Below are 20910 nucleotides of genomic sequence, written 5' to 3'. Positions count from 1 at the left end.
CTAAAGTGGGCACCATTCCTGGCTGGAAATGCTTGAGGCACAGTGAGGGAGATCACGTGGCCCCGGACACACAGCCAAAACGGGGGGCAGACCTGGGACTGGAACCCAGGTAGTCTGGCGTCAGAGCCCCAGCAGTTACCCACACATCGTTACCTACATGCACCCACACTATATTGTACTTGACGTTAACTTCTCTTCAATTCTGCATATGAGATAGGTTTTCTAGCCTAGCAATGGGGTAGAAATATCTAGACTACAGAAAACTTTTATCATTCCTTATTAAGGTCAGTTTCTGATCCTGAGGACAGGCAAAAGAAGAAGGACCCAGTGGAGTTTAGAAAAATACAAGTTAAAAAAGAATAATCTACTGTCATCAAAAGTGTTAGCTCAGTCCCTTTGGTGTCAAGGCATAGAGGATTGAGAGAGAGCCAGCGCAGGGGAGAGAAAGGACAGAGACACAGAAAGATGCTGGTGCTGGCTGTTGCACTGCGTACCCACTGGAGGGAACCAGGGTGACTGTCCCAGGCCAGCATGGATGGACAGATCACCAAGGGTTATGGTATCTGGGGGGGCTTCCTGGAGAAGGCAGTCCCTGACGTAATCTTAAAGCAAAGAAGAAACTTTAAAAGGATAAAACTCAGAGAAGTCAAGAGCCATGGCAGGTAGACAGTAAAGGGACTCTCAGGAAGCAGAGGGTCCTGGGGGTGGGGGCAGAAGAGAGCAGAAAGTGACCAGACCCCAGACCGAGGGCAGGTGGCTTTGAGGGCCAGGCTAAAAAGCTAAGTCTTATTCCCAGGGCCTGGGGAATCCAGAAAGTCTTTCAAATAAGGGTGATGGAGGCAAAGGAGTGAGACCCATCCTGGTAACAGATGCAGGACAGATCTAGACAGGGCACCCGTGTCTCCTCATCCAGTTCACTCCATACACCTTTACGGAGCGCCTCTTACGTGCAGGGTATTGTTCTAGCTCCAGAGAGAGAGCAAAGAGCTAGCTAGAGAGTGCCTGCCCTCGAGGGGTGCGTCCTCCAGCAGGAAAGAGCAGCATTGATGTTAAGTATGCTCTCTGGCAGGGGGCGGGACCTGCTCTGGAGAAAACCTAGGTGAGGCAAGGGGCTGAGGACGTACGGGGAGGGGCAACCGAGCAGCACAGGGAGGAAGGAGACCTGGGGGTGGGGAGGGACACGAGCTTCAGCCACGACGAGGACTTGGGCTTTTTTCTGATGGGATATGGGAAGTCGCTGAATGATCTGAAGCAGGGAGCACGCTGACCGGCCTTAGGACTCGGGCTTGAAACGCGCGTGTGAGCCCATCATCTTCTAGGCTGCATGCTGGGCGTCTTAGGAGGTGCGGAGGGACCTCCGACCCTGTCCTAGGAGGGGGCCGTGTAGCAAAAAGGGCCACAAAAGAGGTACCCGCTCCCCCGGACGAAGAGCAGGGGTGCCTTTTTCTATTTTATATACTCTATTGTTTGGATTTCTCTTTCTTCCAAAAATAACCTCTCCCCTCACTTTTTTTTTTTTTTTTTTTTACAGTTTTCCCACCCATCTCATCCTCCACCTTCCTGTGTCAGGTAACACTGTTTTCTGGACTGAATCCAAGCTGTGGTCACAGGTCTCATCCCAGATTGAGTGTTCTTGCATTGGTTTTTTTAATAATAGAAAGTGAAGCTATTTCTAAAAAATAAGACCAGACAGATACTCTGTGTATTCTCGGCATTCAGCAGACGTGTGAAGGGAAGTCGAAAAAAAAAAGAGAGAAAGGGCGAGAAAAGACAGTGGACATTCTAGGCCCAAGAGACACTGCACACAGAGGAAGAGCATGCAGGGCAGCAGGCAGCTCCAGCGGCTGGAGTGGAGGGGACCGCGTGAGGCACGTTTGCAGGATGGGTGGGTCGGAGGGCTCAACAGTCTGTGGGGCTCACAGAGGTTTTTTGAGCAAGGGAGGGTCGTGATCTGCGGTGTGCTTCTGAGAATTAACCCAGCAGTGGCATCTCAAATGCATGTATCAGGGATCTGAGGTTGAGGTGAGTATGGCAGTTCCTGAAAGGAGAGACAGGGCTCTGGACCACACTGTGAGAACAGAATGGCATGCAGCAGAGAGATAACGCGTGGCCACATCAGACCACGGCAATGGTCCCAGTGGGGAGAGGGGGAAACGGTGCCAGAGGCATCCTGAGGGGGTTTGGGGAAGACGGGGATGAGAGAGAACGGAGCGAATCTTGACAAGGAGGACTTGGAGTGAGTGATGGGAGATAAAGCACCACAGACCAGTGAAAAACAGCTATGGGAGTCGTGGGATGAAAAGGGTGGGTTTGGTCCCTTTGAGTTTGAGTTGAAACACTGATGGGGAAACAGGAAGCAGGTGGCCACAGAGTGAAGAAACTCAGAGGGGAAACCAGTATCAGCTACAGCCTGGGGACCCCTACCCACCAACTGTTCATGGAAGCTCTGAGAATGGATGGCCCTCCAGGGAAAGAACATCAAGTAGAAAGAGCAGAGACGAGGACTCTGAGGGGGGTTAACTGGGAAGAACTGTGGTTCAGGCAGGCTGCCTGCTGTGCTGAGATGCTAATTATAAAGTACCCTCAGCTAATCACTGCCCGGGCCCCTCTCTCATCACAGCAGCATTTCAGAGCACATTACCCCTGCCTCACTTGGCATAACGTCTTAGCATATGTCCTTCTAGATTTTTCTATGGATCTCTAACACTCCTTCCTCTTTTCTTTTAACAAAGATGTGCTCCAACTGTACTGTAACCTGCTCTTTTGGCTTAATGGACCATAAGCATGTCTCCTTGAGAATAGACACGTAGGTGCATTTAAGGCCATTTTAACAGATGTGGATGTACCAGGTTTTATTTATTTCCTATTGTCAGGAAATCCAGTTGTTTCCAATTTTTCAATACTATGAACAACTCAGCCATGACCATCTTGTGGCTAAATCTTTGAACACATCCTTTTTTTCCTAAAGACCAAGTCCCAGGATTGGAAATCTGGGAGCAAGCACATGCACACCTAAGGCTTTTCGAAAAGAACTGCCAACCAGCCTTCCAGAAAGACCGCTTATTCCTCCCTCGAGTAGAGTGTGCCGGGTTCTGTTGTCAATCTTGGTAACATTGTTTTATAGGCAAACACATGGTATTTTATTGCTGCTTTCATATGTAGTTCTTAAAGTTAAACATTTTTTCCTGGGCTTCCCTGGTGGCGCAGTGGTGGAGAGTCCGCCTGCCGATGCAGGGGACGCAGGTTTGTGCCCCAGTCTGGGAAGATCCCACGTGCCGCGGAGCGGCTGGGCCCGTGAGCCGTGGCCGCTGAGCCTGCGCGTCTGGAGCCTGTGCTCCGCAACGGGAGAGGCCACAGCAGTGAGAGGCCCACGTACTGCAAAAAAAAAAAAAAAAATTTTCATATATGCAATTATTTATGTCTTCTTTTATGAGATGCTTTCACTCATTTTGAGCACATTTTTTATTGCAGTTTCTGTCTCTTTTTTCTTTAATTTGGAAGTGCTCTTGATATGTTAAATAGTCACACTGTCACATTTTGCCTAATTTGTGCTTCAGTCATTGTGATCTGCTGGCAGTTGTGCTGATGGTGTTTGCTATACAAACATTGTCATTATTTCTTTTTTTTTTAAATTTATTTAATTTATTTTTGGCTGCATTGGGTCTTTGTTGCTGTGCGCGAGCTTTCTCTAGATGCGGCAAGCGGGGGCTACTCTTGGTTGTGGTGCGCGGGCTTCTCACTACGGTGGCTTCTCTTGTTGCAGAGCATGGGCTCTAGGCACGCGGGCTTCAGTAGTTGTGGCACGCGGGCTCAGTAGTTGTGGCTCGCAGGCTTAGTTGCTCCGTGGCATGTGGGATCTTCCCAGACCAGGGCTCGAACCCGTCTCCCCTGCATTGGCAGGCGGATTCTTAACCACTGCACCTCCAGGGAAGCCCTGTCATTGTTTCTTGAACCACCCCAAACCTACTGAGTTTCTCTTCATAGTTTTCTCTTCATAGTTTCTACCTTTGACCACAAACTCTCAAAGGCACTGTCATGAACACTCACCACAATGGTTACCACGATGCAGATGTTTTTCGTATCCTTCCAGAAAACCATCTGAGGAGTGACTTTCGCAAAGTGTACAAGTCTCCCAGAGAATGCAGTCAGACAGAGTACTTCTGCTATCGAGGTAGCCTGTGACAGAAGAGACAGAGGGAGCCAGCGCCCTGCCGCTCAGAGGCATGGCTTAATTCTCTCTTACCACTCCGACCTCCGATCCCCCTGACACCACCCTGTGAGAATTAGCAACGTCCTTTAATTTTACTGAAAGTTGCAGCAAAATTCCTTGCTGGTTGGAATGGTTCTTTTTTCTTGAGAGGAAACCTGCCCTTGAACCACAAATCCCATGACCCAGCTGGCAGGGCTTCCTTGGGGTGGGGTCTGAATCAGCAGGCAGAGGAACCCCAGAAGGCATTTCCTCAGAAAATGAGGGGGGGCGGTCAGGGATGGCAGAAGCAGGGGCAACCACTATGCTCTCAAATTCCCCACATTCATGCTCAGAATAGACACCTAGAAGTTCAGTTTCTCTAATAATAACGCTCCAAAGATGTGTTTCGAAATGCCAGGTCGTTCCTTAGACATCGCTGCCACTGCTGTGCCACTGCCTGTATGTGGTTGGTTAGAGGAGAGAACGGAGGCCCCTGGGCCCACTGCAAAGTCCTGACCATCTCCTCCGTGGGCTTCAGGGCATCAATTCCAAACTCCCCGCAGGCAGCTAGATTTGCAGGCTGTGTGTGCGGCCCACGCTTTGCCTGCGATTGCCAGGAGACAGAAAATCCTCCCGAACAAGGGCATTTTCCTCCACTCATGGGGAGAGGAGTATGGCAAAGTAGGACAAGATGGGGAAAGGGACGGTTTGGCCCAGGCGAGGAAGATGGAAAGGTCTGGGCTGAGGATGGAGGGAATGAACTTCCTAAGGGACAGGAGGAAGGGGCTGGGGCTGGGCCCTGAAAGCAGCAGGTGGCACAATTCCCCCATCCCCACCCCAGTCCTCATGAGGCCTGGGCTCCGATATGGGCTGCAGTTCCTTCAAACTTTCTAGCTCTCAGCCTGTTCACCTTTCAGGGGCTATAAAGACTCCCTGTCAAGGCCAGGCTTGCAAAAGGGCCTGGGGCAATCCCAGGACACCCTTGCTCAAGATAAGATTTTCTTGGTAATGCTGAATCTGGCCAAAGCTCCCCCCCCCCACCCGCCCCCGCCATAATACATTGGATTTTAGAGGCTTGAAGTACAAACGCTGGCTGAAGGAACACTCTGGAACTCAGGCAGCCAAGCCCACGCTGCATGTGACCAATAACAAATGGAAAGGTGAGGACTCAGAGGGAGGCAATGGGCTGAGAAGAGACCCTGTGGACCGCTCACCCCGACCAGTGCCATGGGGAGGGCAGGGGGGTAAGGGGGACCGACCCTGTCCAGGTTTGTGAATGCACAGCTCTGCTTCTGCAGACTTGGTGCTTGTTTCAAAAGTCACTGGGCTAAAAGTTTTCTACCCAGAGACTTCATTAATCGGGACATCTTCATCAAACGGATGTGTGGAAGACTGCCAACTCTGAGCCCCCAAAGAACCATGCTTCTGGTTTTCACCCCCTCGTGCAGTGTCCTCCCCTGTTGACTCAGGGCTCGGGCATGTGATGGGCTTTGGCTTTGGGACATCAGCAAGTGTGGTGTGTGAGGAGGTGGATGGTGCTTGCTCCCTGGGATGCTCTTTCTTGGACCCCACCCACCCACTGGGAGAAGCCCAGGCCATGCGGAGTGGCCATGTGGAGGGGAGCACAGCTCCAGCCAGGTGAGCTCCCAGCTGCCAGCCAGACATCTACCATCCTAGCCAACATGAAAATCTGCCCGGTTGAGCCCAGTCACCTGCAGAATCATGGGAGATAATAAAAGGCTGTTCTTTAAGGCAAGAGGTCAAGGAATTCTGTCAAAGGACCAGACGGTAATATTTTAGGCTCTGCAAGTCATACAGTCTCTGACACGACTACTCTGAGAGGCAAGAGCTGTGTCAAGAATTAATGTGAGCAGGTCATCAACTTATTACTTAGACTCATCTGGAGTAGCTGGGTAATTTCATGTATTACTTAAAAGCACCTGTAAATAATGATTTATGACTATGAAAAAAGCTGGAAATGTGGCAAGTACAAGTCATATATTACACTATATTATGACATTGTCTACCCGGCGTTAGATAAATACGCTTTTAAAACATCGTTTGTCTGTCCAGTTTGCCCCTGTAGGCACAGAAGACCAAAAACTGCCACTCCCTTGCCAATGCCTACCGATGAAAGCATCAGCTCAGCGAGTAAGCAGAATTCTTCCAACCCCCCTAGCAAGAAAAATAAAACCAAATCCATACTTATTGAAATTTGAGGGGAAAAAAAGGAAGAGGCATGGGACCCAACTCATCTCTCACAAAGTCTGGTTAGCCATTCTGTGCTGAATGCTTACCAAGAAAGGCAGCGGGAACAGGGCCGGTTCCTCAAAGAGGGCAAGAGCGAGGTCCCCCCAAATGAAGAAGTAGGTGGCCGCCCGCATTGTCCAGTGGTTATAGAAATGGTAAAGTCTGGAGCAGAGAAGAATTAAAGAAGGTTATAAACAACGAGCAGGAGTTAAACAGCACCCCCAAATCCCATCAGAAGAAGCGTAGTGGGAGGTAAAACACAAAGTCCCCTCTCTGGCCACCTTTCCTTTCAATTCTAGAGAGTGAGGGGTAGCATTCAATTGAGCGCACACTATAAAACGCTAACAGAAAAAATCAGGGATATGATCATATCTCAAAGCACATTCTCTTAACAGTCTCCAGCTAGGATCGGCACCCTCCCCGTGGGGAGGTGGTGACCCTAGGATGTACTTTTAGAGGACTGATGCAGAACAAACCCGCATTAGAGTGACCTGTTATTACATGCCACAGGGGCCTAACCGATTTCTAATGTGCATCAGCCTATCAGGGCATGGTGGACTCAGAGAGATCGCGCGGTCACACGGGTCTCTTCCCATCAGGGCGACAGTCCCCCAGCATCCAGGCGTGAGGTATTCACTGCAGCCTTTCAGGCACTGACACTCAGTCCTGATGATAAGAATTTTTTTTTTTTCTTATCTTAAGCCATATCTTTGGTTTTAGTTCAACCCCTAGGGGGTTAGGGAGAAAAAGCGGAATTCCCATGAAAAGAACAAACGTGTAAGTCGCATCAAAAGGCAACAGAAAGGAAAAGGACAAGTCTTCTTTTCATTTAGGCGCCTCTAAGTGGACAACTATATCTAGGAGGGAAAGATGATGACATGTTTTTAATTTGGATGCTTTATCTCCTGTCCTGGGTGTTATTTACTCATTTATCTGTTCTTAGTATATCTGTTGAATGCTTCCCTACCTGTGAGGTACCATGCCATTAGAACTAAAAAAAAAAAAAAAGGATAGGATTTACCCAACTCTGTGTGCCATACCCTATATACTTCTCAAAATATTTGTGGAAACAATGCCTTCAGTTTGGGTTCAACTTCAAGCATATGAAGCACTAAAGGAGAGGTGATTCTAGGGGATAGTTTAACACTTTAATTACCTGACAGCCTGAGGAGATGTTTCAAATGGAACGTTTCTGTTGTACTGAGCGTCAGAAACATAGGCAGCTGCCAGGAGAAGGTCCTCATTGGGAGAAAGTAAGGGGAGAACAACAGTCAGAGTCGGAAAAGATACTTTGCTTTTTCGTTGATAAGTATTTATTGAGTATAAAAGGAAACTCCTCTTCACCTCTCCCCTGGTCCCCACTCTCGCCAGACAGAACCAGCATTAATGGTACTGTATGTTCACCTCCAGATGTTTTCCTGAGCAATGAGAGTCCTGCAGTGGGGCTGAGGCACAGGCATGCTTAACTTTCCTGAATTTAAATGTAGGTTCTCAGAGGAGGAAACGAAAACAAGAAAGCACTGAACAGGATATATACACGTACTTAAATGGTGTATTTATACATACATATATAGGGTTATGTACACAAATATATATATATATATATATATATACATACACACACATATATATAAACATAAAATTATATTTAGGTTACTTGATAGTTGGTTAGAGGGATTTTCAAATTTAATTTTGACAAGTAAATTATTGCCTTTCTTGACAATTTTTGAACTTAACTCCTTCTCAAGGTATGACCTCATTCTATACATACACATAATTTCAAAAGAATAAAATTGTTTTCATATGATACAAAGCTTATTTTTTCACTCAATATATTCTGGACTTTTTTTTCATGACAATACTTATAGATCGAACCCATCCTTTTTAACAAATGCCTCTTCTTTTAGGTAGTTTCCCTTTTTCAATATATTTTGAACACAATTATATTGAATATTTTAATATTTATTACACACACGTACTTTTGTACCATAGGAGTGTTTCTGTAGGATAGAGTATAACTTGTGGATGGAAGGTATGTCATTTTCTATTTTGATAGGTACGACCAAATTGTCTACCTCAAAGTTACGCATTTTATATGCTTCAAAATAGCACATGAGGGCTTCCCTGGTGGCGCAGTGGTTGAGAGTCTGCCTGCCGATGTAGGGGACACGGGTTCGTGCCGCGGTCCGGGAGGATCCCACATGCCGTGGAGCGGCTGGGCCCGTGAGCCATGGCCACTGAGCCTGCGCATCCGGAGCCTGTGCTCCGCAACGGGAGAGGACACAACAGTGAGAGGCCCACATACCGCAAAAAAAAAAAAAAAAAAAAAAAGCACATGAATATACATGTTTTCCTACTTTTCGCGAACATTAATATGATTTTAAATGGTTGATAACATCCAATCAACCAAAGGGGCATCTTGAGATTTAGTTTAATTTGTCCATGACCTGTACAGCTAAGCCCCGTTGGTGATGGCTCACACTTCAGATTCTATATAAATTAGATAAAGAATACATACAAACAGACTAGCTATTTAGACCTCCTTATGTACTTCAGAAGTAAACACAACCTGATTATCCAACTGATTACTGGAGTTACCTCCTCAAAATAGAGGACATCTTCCTGCCTGGACTGGTATGGAAATCTCCTACTGGTCAAGAAAGTTAATTTTGAAAATGCATGAAGTATTCAGAGAGGTCAAAAGATTCCAAATTTTATATTTAATTTCCATATCAAACACACATAGTAGATATTTGTACACATAGTAGAACTGTGTTTCCTAAATTTATTTCATATTGCAACACTTTAAAAAATAAGTTCTATTGCATTAAAAACACAAACATTCGTTATTATGTCTTTTTAATAGACATTTCACCAAAGAAGATATAAGGATAGTAAATAAGCACATGAAAAGGTGCTCAACATCTTTAGTCATTAGGAAAAAGCAAATTTAAGCCACAATGAGATACTACTACATACCCACTGGAATGGCTAAAAATAAACACTGACCACACCAAGTGTTGACAAGGTTGTGGAGCAACTAAAACTCTTGTTGGTAGGGCTGGAAAACAGTGCATTTACTTTGGAAAACAGTTTGGTGCTTTCTTGGCCATTCCACTCCTAAGTATTTACCAAAGAGAAAGAAAGCATACGTCCACACAAAGACTTTTACATCCAGCCCAAGAATGCGGCTTATGTTAGACATGCCATTCCAAAGTTGCACTGGTATACAAATGTTCATAGCAGCTTAATAGCCAAATACTGGAAACGACCATAATGCTCTACAAACAGGTGAATGGATAAACAAAATGTGATATATCTGTACCAGGGAATATTACTCAGGAATTAAAAGGAATGAATTACTGATAAACATAACAAAACGGATGAATCTCAAAATAATTGTGCTGAGTGAAAGAGGCCAACCCCTCCCCCTCAAAAAGAGTACCTACTATATGAGTCTATCTATATAAAATTCTAGAAAATGCAAACCAATCTATAGTTCCAGAAACCAGATCCGTTGCCTGGGGATGGGGCACTTGGGACAGAGAGATGAGGCATGAAGAAACTTTTGGGGGTGATGGATACATTCATCACCTTGAATGTCGTGTTAATATCACAAGTGTATTTATACACCAAGGCTCATCAAACTATAGACTTTAAATGTGTGGTTTAGTACGTATCAATTATAGCTTAATAAAGCTTTAAAAATTGCCCTCCAAAAAAGATAACGGTTTGGATTACAAACTGATGTGGAACAATAACCCCTCAGGTGAATTAACTGCTGTAAGAACCCATCACCCTCTGGTTCATGTGCATTCTCAGGGCAATTCTTAAGGGCAGTTTATTAAAACCAAAGAAGCATCATGTAAATGTGCTGAACACTTATCACACATTTTCTTTTACATATTTACAAAAATATTTTAGAAATATAGTAGAAAATCTAATATCGATTATTTTTCCATGGAACACCTTGAACATTGAGGAACACCAGAGTTCCCCAGGACATGCTTAGAAATCTATTTTAGGTATAAAATGCCTAGCATCAGCAAGAGTTGATTTCTTTTTTTAATGAACACGTGTTAATTTTAAGAAAGTTTCATTAAGCCTCAAAAAGATCATACTGGGACAGCAAAGAATTCTGATATCAAAGTTTTTTAAAAGGAATATTTAAAGCAAAATGTCTCAAAGGCACTACTGTTCCCAATTTTAAAAGATGACGAGGGAATTCCCTGGCGGTCCAGCGGTTAGGACTCCTGCTTTCACTGCCGAGGGCACACGGGTTCGATCACTGGTCGGGGAACTAAGATCCCATAAGCCGCACAGTGCGGCCAGAAAACAAAAAAAACAAGCAAAAAAAATATGATGGTACTAATATCTACCCCCAAAGATGGGTATAACAGACCCAGCAAAACAGTTTGTCCACAAACACGAACAGGAAAAACATGCTCTCCAGCAATTCCTCAGCCAGCCGGGCCCTGGGGGTTACCTCCCTCAGACCCCACCCAGACTCCCGGCATTGAATCTACAAGCACCACGGCACCCCATCCAATTGCCCGCTTGCCGGCTGAACTTATGCCTGTCATGTTTAAATACGCTGACACTTTCACAATAGCTCATTTACCTTTACAGTAACGTTTCAAAGTGTTCCCATTCTTAACTGCTATTACGTTTCTGACAGTCTGTCTCCTTTTAAGATCTCATCTGCTCTAACTTCTGGTTCTTCTTGTCTTCCCTCCCTCCATCCCATTTGTGTACAACTTCTAAGTCTCCTTCCTACCCATTTTTGCTTGGGAAGAAGTACTCTCAACAGGCAAACTTATGGTAAATGAGCATTCTCACTTGTATTAAGGCCATTTGTATCTTCCCATAAAATGAATATTTTTCATCCACCCCAAGAATGTAGCTTATGTTAGACATGCCGTTCCAAAACTGCACATACTTTTCAAGTTTACATGAGAACCACTGCCCACGTCTACCATGCAAATGGCAAAGACCGGATATCAGGCGTTTCCCCAGATGCAGCGGATAAGTGGCTTCGTACTTCAAAACAGCAGCCCCACTCTAGGGGAGGCCCTGCTGACCCCCTGGACAGTAGATCTCACCTCTGAGGCAGAATACAATCACCTTCAGACGTTTTGCTTGTAAAGATCCTGTTGCCCAGACCAGTTGCGTCAGAATCTCTGGGAGGTGGGACCCAGGATTGAATTTTTAAAGTTCCCGGGTGATTCCAACGTGCAGTCAAGATTGAAACATCGCTGGTCTAAGTATGGCCATTTTACGACTGCTTCTCATAGGTTTTGTATTTTCTTGGCACCCTGACAATACTTGACTTCTCCTGATTTTCTTTCTCTCCTTTTCTCAGGGCCGTGACATTTCTTTTCCGCTCCCCAAGACTTAAAAACGTACTTAAGATGTTTGTGTTTTCTCCTCCCACCCTCCCCACTCTGTATGCCTTCAGTCTGAGGAAGGTGAATAACTTAAACCCCTCTGGGTGAGAGGATTTTAGAGGGAGGGAAAAATGGATTCCAGAAGCTCTGGCGGACAGCAATGAAGTGTAGGATACCTTTAAATCAGGCAACAGGAACCTTGACAAAGCTGAAGTTGTTGATAGAAGTGCTTTGCAAAAAGCCAATATGACTCGCTTAGATATAGAAGAAAATTAACATAAGGTAAAGAGAAGTTACCATAAATTTCAAGTAAAAAAACTCTTCCCTGTCTCAGTTTTTCCCTGTGTCATTACAAGCACTATACCTTCTGTCTGTCTGTCTCTGCCTCCCTCTTTCCTCCCATAGGTTATGGACACTCTGATGTCCAGAATACAGTAGGTTATTGCTTTCCCATGCACCCCCATTCGAAAGCTTCAGGAGACTTCTCTTTGCCTGGAGTGCCCACGGAATCAGATGTCAACCCCCTGGCTTAGCACTTAGGGGCCTCACAATCTCCCCTGTCTTGGATCCCTCACTTTCCCTGCAGGAACCCCCTTCTCTGGCCCAGATTGGTGGACTGACTATCCCACTCCCACACCTGATCCCTTGCTCGCCTAAAACCAGGAACATCCTTTCCATTTCCATGCATGGGGACCCATCTCAAATTTCACTCTCTCCACGAGGGCTGCCCATACCAGCAGCTTCCATTTCCATATGGGAAGACGGCCAAGGGAAGCTTGTGAAGTATATGGTGAGCATTCCACACAAAGAAATGGCTGAGGGTAAGCTGGGCACGGCAGCTGAGGCAGGAAGCGTGAGAAAATAGGGCGCCACTCGGTGCGGGTATAAGCACCTCATGTCCCTCTGTGCAGAAAGCGACAACCTCCCGGCCAAGGGCAGCCTGAACATGTGTTTTCTTTGGCCCAGAGAGTGCTTTCTGGATGCTGGCTACTGAGTCAAATTTTTTAAAAACTGGAGCAGACACAAAAGTGTGAACTTCTGGTTTCTCTTCAAAAGATCACAACATCTGGCCATGCTGGCTTGTACTGCAGTAAGTTTTTGCAATGCACCCTGCTACTCAGTCTCCTGAGCAAACGCGTATTATTTTCCCTAATTCTGTGGGTCAGCCGGGAAGTCGTTCTGGTCCAGGCCAACTTGGCTGGCCTCTATGGTCATCTGGGGCTAGATGGTCTGGAACAGCTGCACTCACACATCTTGGCCATGTGCATCACACAGTCCCAAGAGCCCCAAAACAGGGTGATCTAAGAGTCGGATGAACAGGTTTAAGGATAAGAACATTCAAAAAGAAGCACAGGAAGTATCAAGAGGTGATCACATATAGTCACAAAGCAACAGCACAGGGCACCGGCTCTCAGCCCTGGCTGCACTTTCAATCCTTGGTAGCTTTAAAATTGCTGTTGCCTGGTCCACACCCAGACCGATTAAATCAGAATCTCAGGGTAGCTACATTTCTAAAAGCAGGTAATTCTGACCAACAGTAAGGCTAAGAATCACTAGCCTTGGATTATTTCTTTTTCAAAGCTGAAAGTGTTGGTCAAAGTACCAGAATGGGTGTCCATCTTAGTAGCAGCCGAAAGAAACTCCAGGCAGAAAAGGGTGCTAAAAAAACTGCTTGAAAGGAGAGGGTGGAAATGCATTTCAGGTGACTAGGCAGTTTCTTATGAAGTGACCCCAAACTAACTTTTAAAAAGGTTAACCAGGTCATACTGGCTGCCCAGTGTCTGAGGTCAGAGCTTCAGTTTAGTGACTCAATTATCACTGTTCTGCTGAGAACTACCCGTTGGTACCAGGCTCTTCACCTGTTATGCCTGCTCCCCTGGGGGAGGTCTTTGAAAGATACTGAGATATAAATAGCTGGCCCTTGCAGGCATGCATTAAGCCAACGCCTCACACAGGACTCAGCCTGGACTCTGGGCTGTTTTCAGACCTCGCATTTCTTGAGGTCTCAAATTATTCGTTTTTTACATTCTTCTCTTATTTTGAGAAAGAAGCATTAAGTACACACACAGAGAGAGATGGACAGTCTCAAGCTAAAAAAGATTTTCTTGCCATACAAGATGGGTGATCACTGTCAGTTCCATCATTTTGCAGAATGAGGGGAGCAAGACCTGGGTTGGGTCAGAGCTGGGGACCAAGAATCCTTTCCCTTCTCTCCTTGAACTGCTCTGCCCTGCTTTTTCCCTTAAGGGACAGGGACATGGTAGAATCCACCTGTTGGAAGTGGCCAAGTCCCTTTGGGATGCCAGCAGGCCAGGCAGCAATGACCGGGGCAGGGCTTTTACACCCCACCTGCCCTGCAGACCGTCCGGAGCAGGCTGCAGGGGCCATACTGGCACAGCAGCCCAGAGCTGAAGGGGCCACTCAAGGAGAGGAAGACAGAGCTAAAACACCCTTCAGCTCCCACCCACTGGCACAACCAAAGGAAATGCAGCACACATGAAAAGCCTACGTGTGCCAGGCACCGTGTCCTGGGCCTGAGGGACACGGTCTTCGAGACTCCTCCGAGATGGGAGTGATTTATCATCGCCACTTTACAGAGGGGGAAACCAGAGGCTTTCAGCGTCTTGCAATTCACAGCTAAAATTTCCTGAAACAGAGCCGAGGCTCTTTCCATTGGAGCCTTGCCTCCCTCTCCACTCTCTGAGTTCTTATCCAGCGAAAGGGAACAACCCAAGAAGGCCTCTTGAAAACCCCAAGCCTTCCAAAGCTCAGGCTGTCAGAGGGAAGGCAGAGCTGAGCGACTTGTGCAGCGCATCTGCTTGGCCCGCAGGGATCGAAGAGCCAGGGCTGCATCTTCTCTCCCAGCGCCACATTCTGCAGCCTTCTTCCCGGGCGTTTCCCTGCAGCGAGACCCTCGCTTGTTTTCCTGCCGCCATGGAGCGCCGTGCGGCGGGTACGGGCCACCCAGACCCGGAGGCGCGCCACACGGGGACAGGACCCCCAACACGCAGCCCGGGCCCCGATTCCGGCTTGGCCCCCGTCCGGGGGAGGCGGCTCCGGGCGGGCCTCTGGGTGCAGGCTTGACAGCTCCCGTAACGACCCTAACGTGCGGGGTTGCGGCCTGGGGCAGGGCGCCTCTGCGCTCCAGCGGCGGTGCGCTACCCGCACCCGGAGCGCCCAGAGGACCGGGAGGACCCAGAGAACTGAGGAAGCCCGGGGGCGGAGGGGCTCCGCACCCGCATCCCCGCCCCGGGCCCCTCGTTCCCCCAGCCGGCGCTGGCTGGGCCCGGGGTCGCTCTCCACCCAGGAGTCCCGGGGACGGTGGGCGCGGAGCCGGGGTACTCTGCCGTCGGCGCGCGGCCACCAGCCCTCCGGGCGCCCTTACCTCCTGGGCCGGCGGCTCCTCGGGGGACGACGGGTGTGGGCGATGCAGCCCAGCGGCTCGGTGGGCCCCGGGCATCGCGGCGGCGGCGCGCGGAGCGGGAATGGGGGAGCGTCGGGGCCGCGGGCAGCGGACTCTGCCCTCGGGCTGCAGCAGGCCCGGGCTCGGCGCGCTCCGCTCGGCCCTTCACGTGACCGCGGTGGGGCCCCGCGGACCGAGGACTCGGGGCGGGCGCGGCGGGTCCCGGGCTCTGGGCCCTTCCCGCCCGGCCTCCGGGTTCTTGCTGGAGCCGGGGGCGGGGACTTGGTCCAGCCGGGGTCGGGGGCGGGACGCGGATCCGGGGTGCCCGAGGCGCAGGGGGTTAGAGGCCAAGCTGGCAAAGGGTCCCAGCCGTGTGCCCCGGGCGTGTCACTGAGCCCGGGTTTCTGTATCAATAAAATAGGAACAAGACCTTCCTCCCAGGGTTGTTTCGAGAATTAAATGAGTTAATATATTTAGTGGCTGCCACTGGCAGGTGCCCAGTAAATGATGGTTTCCTCCCAGTCCTAATAGAACCCCCTGGAGAGCTGGGTGTGGACCCAGAGTGAAGACACCTGGGGCAGATGCCTCCGGGGAGGGGCTTGCAAACCCTCCTCCCTTCCCCCCAGTCCCAGCCTGGACAGGAACTTGGGGTTACAGAGCTGCTGAATTTTTGAAAGAAAGCAGAAATCTAGATTTTCATGAGGATGTTCCTGATTTTTATTAATGTTGGTCATGAATTTAAAATAATGATAATAAATACTTGCAAGCCAGTTCTCAGATGGGCTTTGGCCTGGAGGGCAGGTGGTCCTCAGCTCCTGTACCAACGAGCTTCACTGACACCTCCCAGAGGACGAAGAGGCCAGGCAGGGCGGGGACTGGCCCTGGTCACCGAACAGGAGGCATGGTGTCCCTCTGGGTTCATTAGAACCCTGTGCTTTGTTCTGTTGGATGTCAAGGTCCAGGTCCAGCACTGTGGCAGGCAGAATTATCTCCCCTGCCGCCCCCCAAAAAAATTCCACATCCTAACCCCCAGGATTGTGAATCTGCTACTTTATTCCTCTACAGAGACTTTACAGCTGTAATTCAGGTTACTAATCAGTTGACCTTAAAAGAGTGATTATCCTGGATGATCTAAATTGACCCAGTGAAATCACATGAGCCCTTAAAAGCAGATGAGGAAGGCTTTCCCTGGTGGCGCAGTGGTTGTGAGTCCGCCTGCCAATGCAGGGGACACGGGTTTGAGTCCTGGTCTGGGAAGATCCCTACATGCCACGGAGCGACTGGGCCAGTAAGCCACAACTACTGAGCCTGCGCATCTGGAGCCTGTGCTCTGCAACAAGAGAGGCCGCGATAGTGAGAGGCCCATGCACCGCGATGAAGAGTGGCCCCTGCTTGCCACAACTAGAGAAAGCCCTCGCACAGAGACGAAGACGCAACACAGCCATAAATAAATAAATAAAATAAAATTTAAAAAAGCAGAAGAGGAAGGCAGAAGGGGTGGTGAGAGATGAAACTCCGGGAAGGACTCAGTGTGCTTAGTGGGAATGCTACTGCCTTGAAGACGGTGGGGGGGGGGGGACTACAAGGAACTGAATCTGCTATCAAACTGAATCTGTCATCAATTTGAATGAGCCTGGAAGGGAATTCTTCCCAGAGCCTCCAGAAGAGAACACAGTGCCTTTATTTCAGCGGTTTGAGACTCAGAGCATAGACTCAGAGCTAAATGGATGTTCGTTTAAGCCCCTAAATTTGTGGCACTTGGTTACACGGCAAGAGAAAATGAATACAGGACACTGGCCTTTCAATGCCAGATTCAAGTTCTTGCAGTGAGGCTGGCCTACAACGAGAAGGTCAGGCGGCCCCAGTTCCTTAGTAGGCATGCCAGGCATTGCATTTGCCACCATCCACCTCCTCTGGTTGTTCCCTCTCAATTCCAACATCACACCCTCTGGGAGGCCCTTCCTCAACTTCTCCCAGCCAGTGGATCACTTCCTCTCTGTGGCCCCACGCTCTTCATGAAAACAACCACATGGTACCTCAGTTCCTCTATTTATATATGCTGTCCTGCTCCACTGGGCCACAAGCACCTGGCAGAGGTGAGGCAGGAAACTTTCATCTTTGAATCCCCAGCTCCTAGCACAGAGCAAGCACGTGGTAGGTACATGAAATCCAAAAGCAGAGTTCATACGAGCTTGTAGCCAGTGACCCATGTCTACAGGGTGTCTGAAATAATTACTTCTTATAACTGTTTATTGTGTGGATTACCCTAAAGCTCTCTGCGTGTTCTTGAGAAAAGACAGTGATTCTATTTCTATCCAAAGTCGTGACTTACGGAATGGTTGTTTCACAGTGGGGTCTTTTCAAATGGCTTTTCTTTGATGCAGTGTAAATGTGTGCATTGTAAAGAGTAGAAACAGCTAATCAAAGATAATCGTGGTCAGTGAGTTTAGGTGAGCATCCTTCTCCACATCTCTCTACCTGCTCACACTTTAACACGCATGTATGCAGCTCTGTGCAAATGAGATTACATCCCACCCTGCAGACGCTGCTGACCTTGACCTTCTATCTACATCCTTCCTACCCAGGAACCCAGAATCAGGCCAGGCCTCCACCCATCTCTCACTAGAGGATAATTCTGCCTGGTTTAGGCGAATCCAAACGGGGTGTTTTCCTGGCAACAGTTACCAAGGAGAGTATGCGACTTAAGGTAGCTCAACCTGACTGAAAAGAAGCAATGGACTTAAGAAGAAAGGTTTCTTTTTCTCTCTCCCCTCCCCTTCTCCTATAAATGTAAAAACCCAAAAGACATGTATTCCTAATGGCCCCTGGCAATGATCTTACAGCAGCCTTGGGTAAGGATGATTCTGAGGACGGCAGAGCAGAGAGATGCAAGTATCCAGGTCACTGAGGGCCTTGGGAAGAGGCTGCTTTTTGGTACTTCCATCCTTAGAACTGTCTAACCTTTGCACTGAGAATTATGTGAGCTATATTATAGGACTCAGGAGACAGAATGTGGTAGATCTGTATGGCTGACAGGAAAAAATCTGCAACATAGTACATGGTAGTAGTACCCTGCATGGAGTTTGATGTCTTTCGTATACATTTTTTAAAGGATGCACATACCTATATTTTCTGGTAAATAAATAAAATATTTTCCTGGAAGGATAATCAGCGTTTACCTTCGAGCACACAGCTGAAACAACAAGGGGTAGAAACATGAAGGGAGAGGGACTTTTTCCTCTTATTTTATACTTTTCTATAAGGTTTCATTTTTCACTGTATTTCTATCTTACTTTTATGTGTTCACACATGGTAAGATCAACAGGGATGTGGGATGGAATTTAATCAGCAATTTTGTCTGTTTCATGAAAAAAATATTTTCTGTAATGGAAAAAATTACAACTCTGGTCCTTATGTCTGAAAACGCCTGTTCCTGGCAGCGTCTCTGCTGGTGGGGACAACACACCTCCGCAGGGTGAGAAGGAATCCGATTTAGAAAGCACAACCTTTAGAGGCCAGTTAACACAAAGCACACCCTATTACAACCCTTTGAGGTACTGTATTGGTTTGCTAGGGTGGCCGTAACAAAGTGCTACAGACTGAGGGGCTTAAACAACAGAAATCTGTTTTCTCACAGTCCTGGAAGCTAGAAGTTCAAGCTCAAGGTGTTGGCAGGTTGGTTTCTTCGGAGGCCTCTCCCTTTGGCTTGTAGATGGATGTCTTCTTCTCCGTGTGTCTTCATATAGGTTTCCCTCTGTGCATGTCCATGTCCAAGCTTCCCTTTCTTATAAGGACACCAGTGGTTACTTGCAAGGTATTGATGGAAACCATTCCACACCACTTCCAGAAATTTCCATTCAACAAATACTTATTGGAAACCTTTTATTTTCCAGACACTGTATCAGATGCTTGACAAATATTCACCCTAATGACCTCATTTTAACTTAATTACCTTTGTGAAAACCGTAACTCCACATAGGGCCACGTTTTGAGGTGCTGGGGTGTTAGGACTTTAGCACATGAATTTGGTATGGGGGGGACACGATTAGGCCCATAACAGGTATTGGTTACCATCCCCACTTTAGAGTTAAGGAAACAGAAGTTCAGAGAGGAGAATCAAAAAAGGAGGTGAAGGAGTTAGTCATGCAGGTACCTGGGGGAAGAGTATGCCAGCCAGGGGAACTGCACACGCAAATGTTCTTAGGTAGCACCGAACCTTGTGAGCTCAAGAAACAATGAGCAGGGACTTCCCTGGCGGTCCAGTGGTTGAGACTTCACCTTCCAATGCAGGGGCTGCCGGTTCGATCTCTGGTCGGGGAGCTAAGATCCCAAAAGCGTCGCGGCCAAAACACCAAAAACATAAAACAGAAACAATAATGTAACAAATTCAATAAAAACTTTAAAAATGGTCCACATCAAAAAAAAAATCTTAAAAAAAAAAAACAATGAGCCAAAAAACAAATGAAACAGTGAGCAGGCCAGTGAGATGTAAGAGGTAGAGGAGAGCTGACCATGCAGGGGCTTTGGGCACTGCAGAGTTGGAGCAGAGGCGTTGCATGGTCCACCTTCTGATTTCAAAGGCTCACTCTGGCTGCTGTATTGAGAATAGAATGTCGTGGACAGATATGGAAGCACAGAAACCTGATAGGGGCTATTGCAGTATCTCAGGTAAGAGATGATGGTAGCTTGGGTGCAGAGGTAGCAGTAAGGTGAGAAGAAGTTTAATTCTGGTCATATTTTGAAAGTAGAAATGTTGATGCAAATAATCAATAAACAATCTATAATAAGGATAGAAGAGAGTTTTATTTGAGCCAAACTGAGTACTATAACCTGGGAAACAGCCTCTCAGTAGCTCTGAGGGACTGCTCTGAAGGGGTAGGGGAGGAGTATATATACATGATTTTTTTTTTGGCTAGGAAATACACGTAGTCAAGCATACATCTTGGTACAAGGTTACTGCCAATCACAAAGAACACGTATCACAACTTAATGATTTTAGTGCCTTTCTATGTAAGAGAAGATGCAAAAATCTGGGGTCATTGAAATTCTTGCTGAGGTACGCATTTTAACTACCTAAGGGCCATCTATTCAAATCACAGAATGACCCATCCATTTTTTTTTCCTGAATTTCCCTCAGGGGGTACGCTAGGTGGGCAACTGCAGTGGGTTGCTACTTATCCCTTTGTATTACTAGATGGTGGGCAATTTCTTTAATGGTTAATGCAGATGTACAATGTATGTTTGGCAGGCCATAAGACAGGCTGTTTTAGTTAGCAGAAAGTTCAAGCCGCGTCACGTATAAGCCAGAATGACTTCCCTGTACCTCGATATGTGAAGATTTCTTCCACTAGAACCTACAGGATTGACTAATAGGTTGAACGGAATATGAAAGAAAGAGAAGGTTTCTGATGGTTTTTTTTCTTTTTTAAAGGCTAAGCTACATACTTAACTGTATATTCCAATTCATCAGAGTGTGTCATAATTATTTTTTTCCATCTCTTTCACTCTGCACTAAGCCGTCTGAGGGCAGCTGTTGTGCCATATTCACCTCTACATTCCCAATACCTACTGCAACATTCAAGAAATATTTGCTAAGTAAATGATCATTAGGTATGGCAGACTTGAATTCACATTGGACCTGATACTGTCTTTATCATCACCCTAGTAAGATAGGTTTCATC

General features: G+C 47.3%; 1 protein-coding gene across 1 annotated transcript in view; it reads right to left on the bottom strand.

Moving 5' to 3' along the window:
- The window catches only part of LOC136134088 (two pore channel protein 2-like), a 41229-nt gene extending 25943 nt beyond the window's left edge, over window positions 1-15286 (bottom strand). Inside the window, exons 1-4 of the mRNA XM_065891569.1 lie at window positions 15212-15286; window positions 7596-7678; window positions 6487-6601; window positions 4048-4176 (exon numbers count right to left, since the gene is read on the bottom strand). Of these exons, the coding sequence (XP_065747641.1) occupies window positions 4048-4176; window positions 6487-6601; window positions 7596-7678; window positions 15212-15286 (402 nt within the window). The remainder of the gene's footprint in view (window positions 1-4047; window positions 4177-6486; window positions 6602-7595; window positions 7679-15211) is intronic.
- Window positions 15287-20910: the final 5624 nt, after the last annotated feature.

Source organism: Phocoena phocoena, chromosome 14 (assembly GCF_963924675.1).
Source record: "Phocoena phocoena chromosome 14, mPhoPho1.1, whole genome shotgun sequence".
In the NCBI taxonomy this organism is placed as follows: Eukaryota; Metazoa; Chordata; class Mammalia; order Artiodactyla; family Phocoenidae; genus Phocoena; species Phocoena phocoena.
Note: the sequence above shows the minus strand (reverse complement) of the source record. Positions and strands in the feature narration are given on the sequence as shown.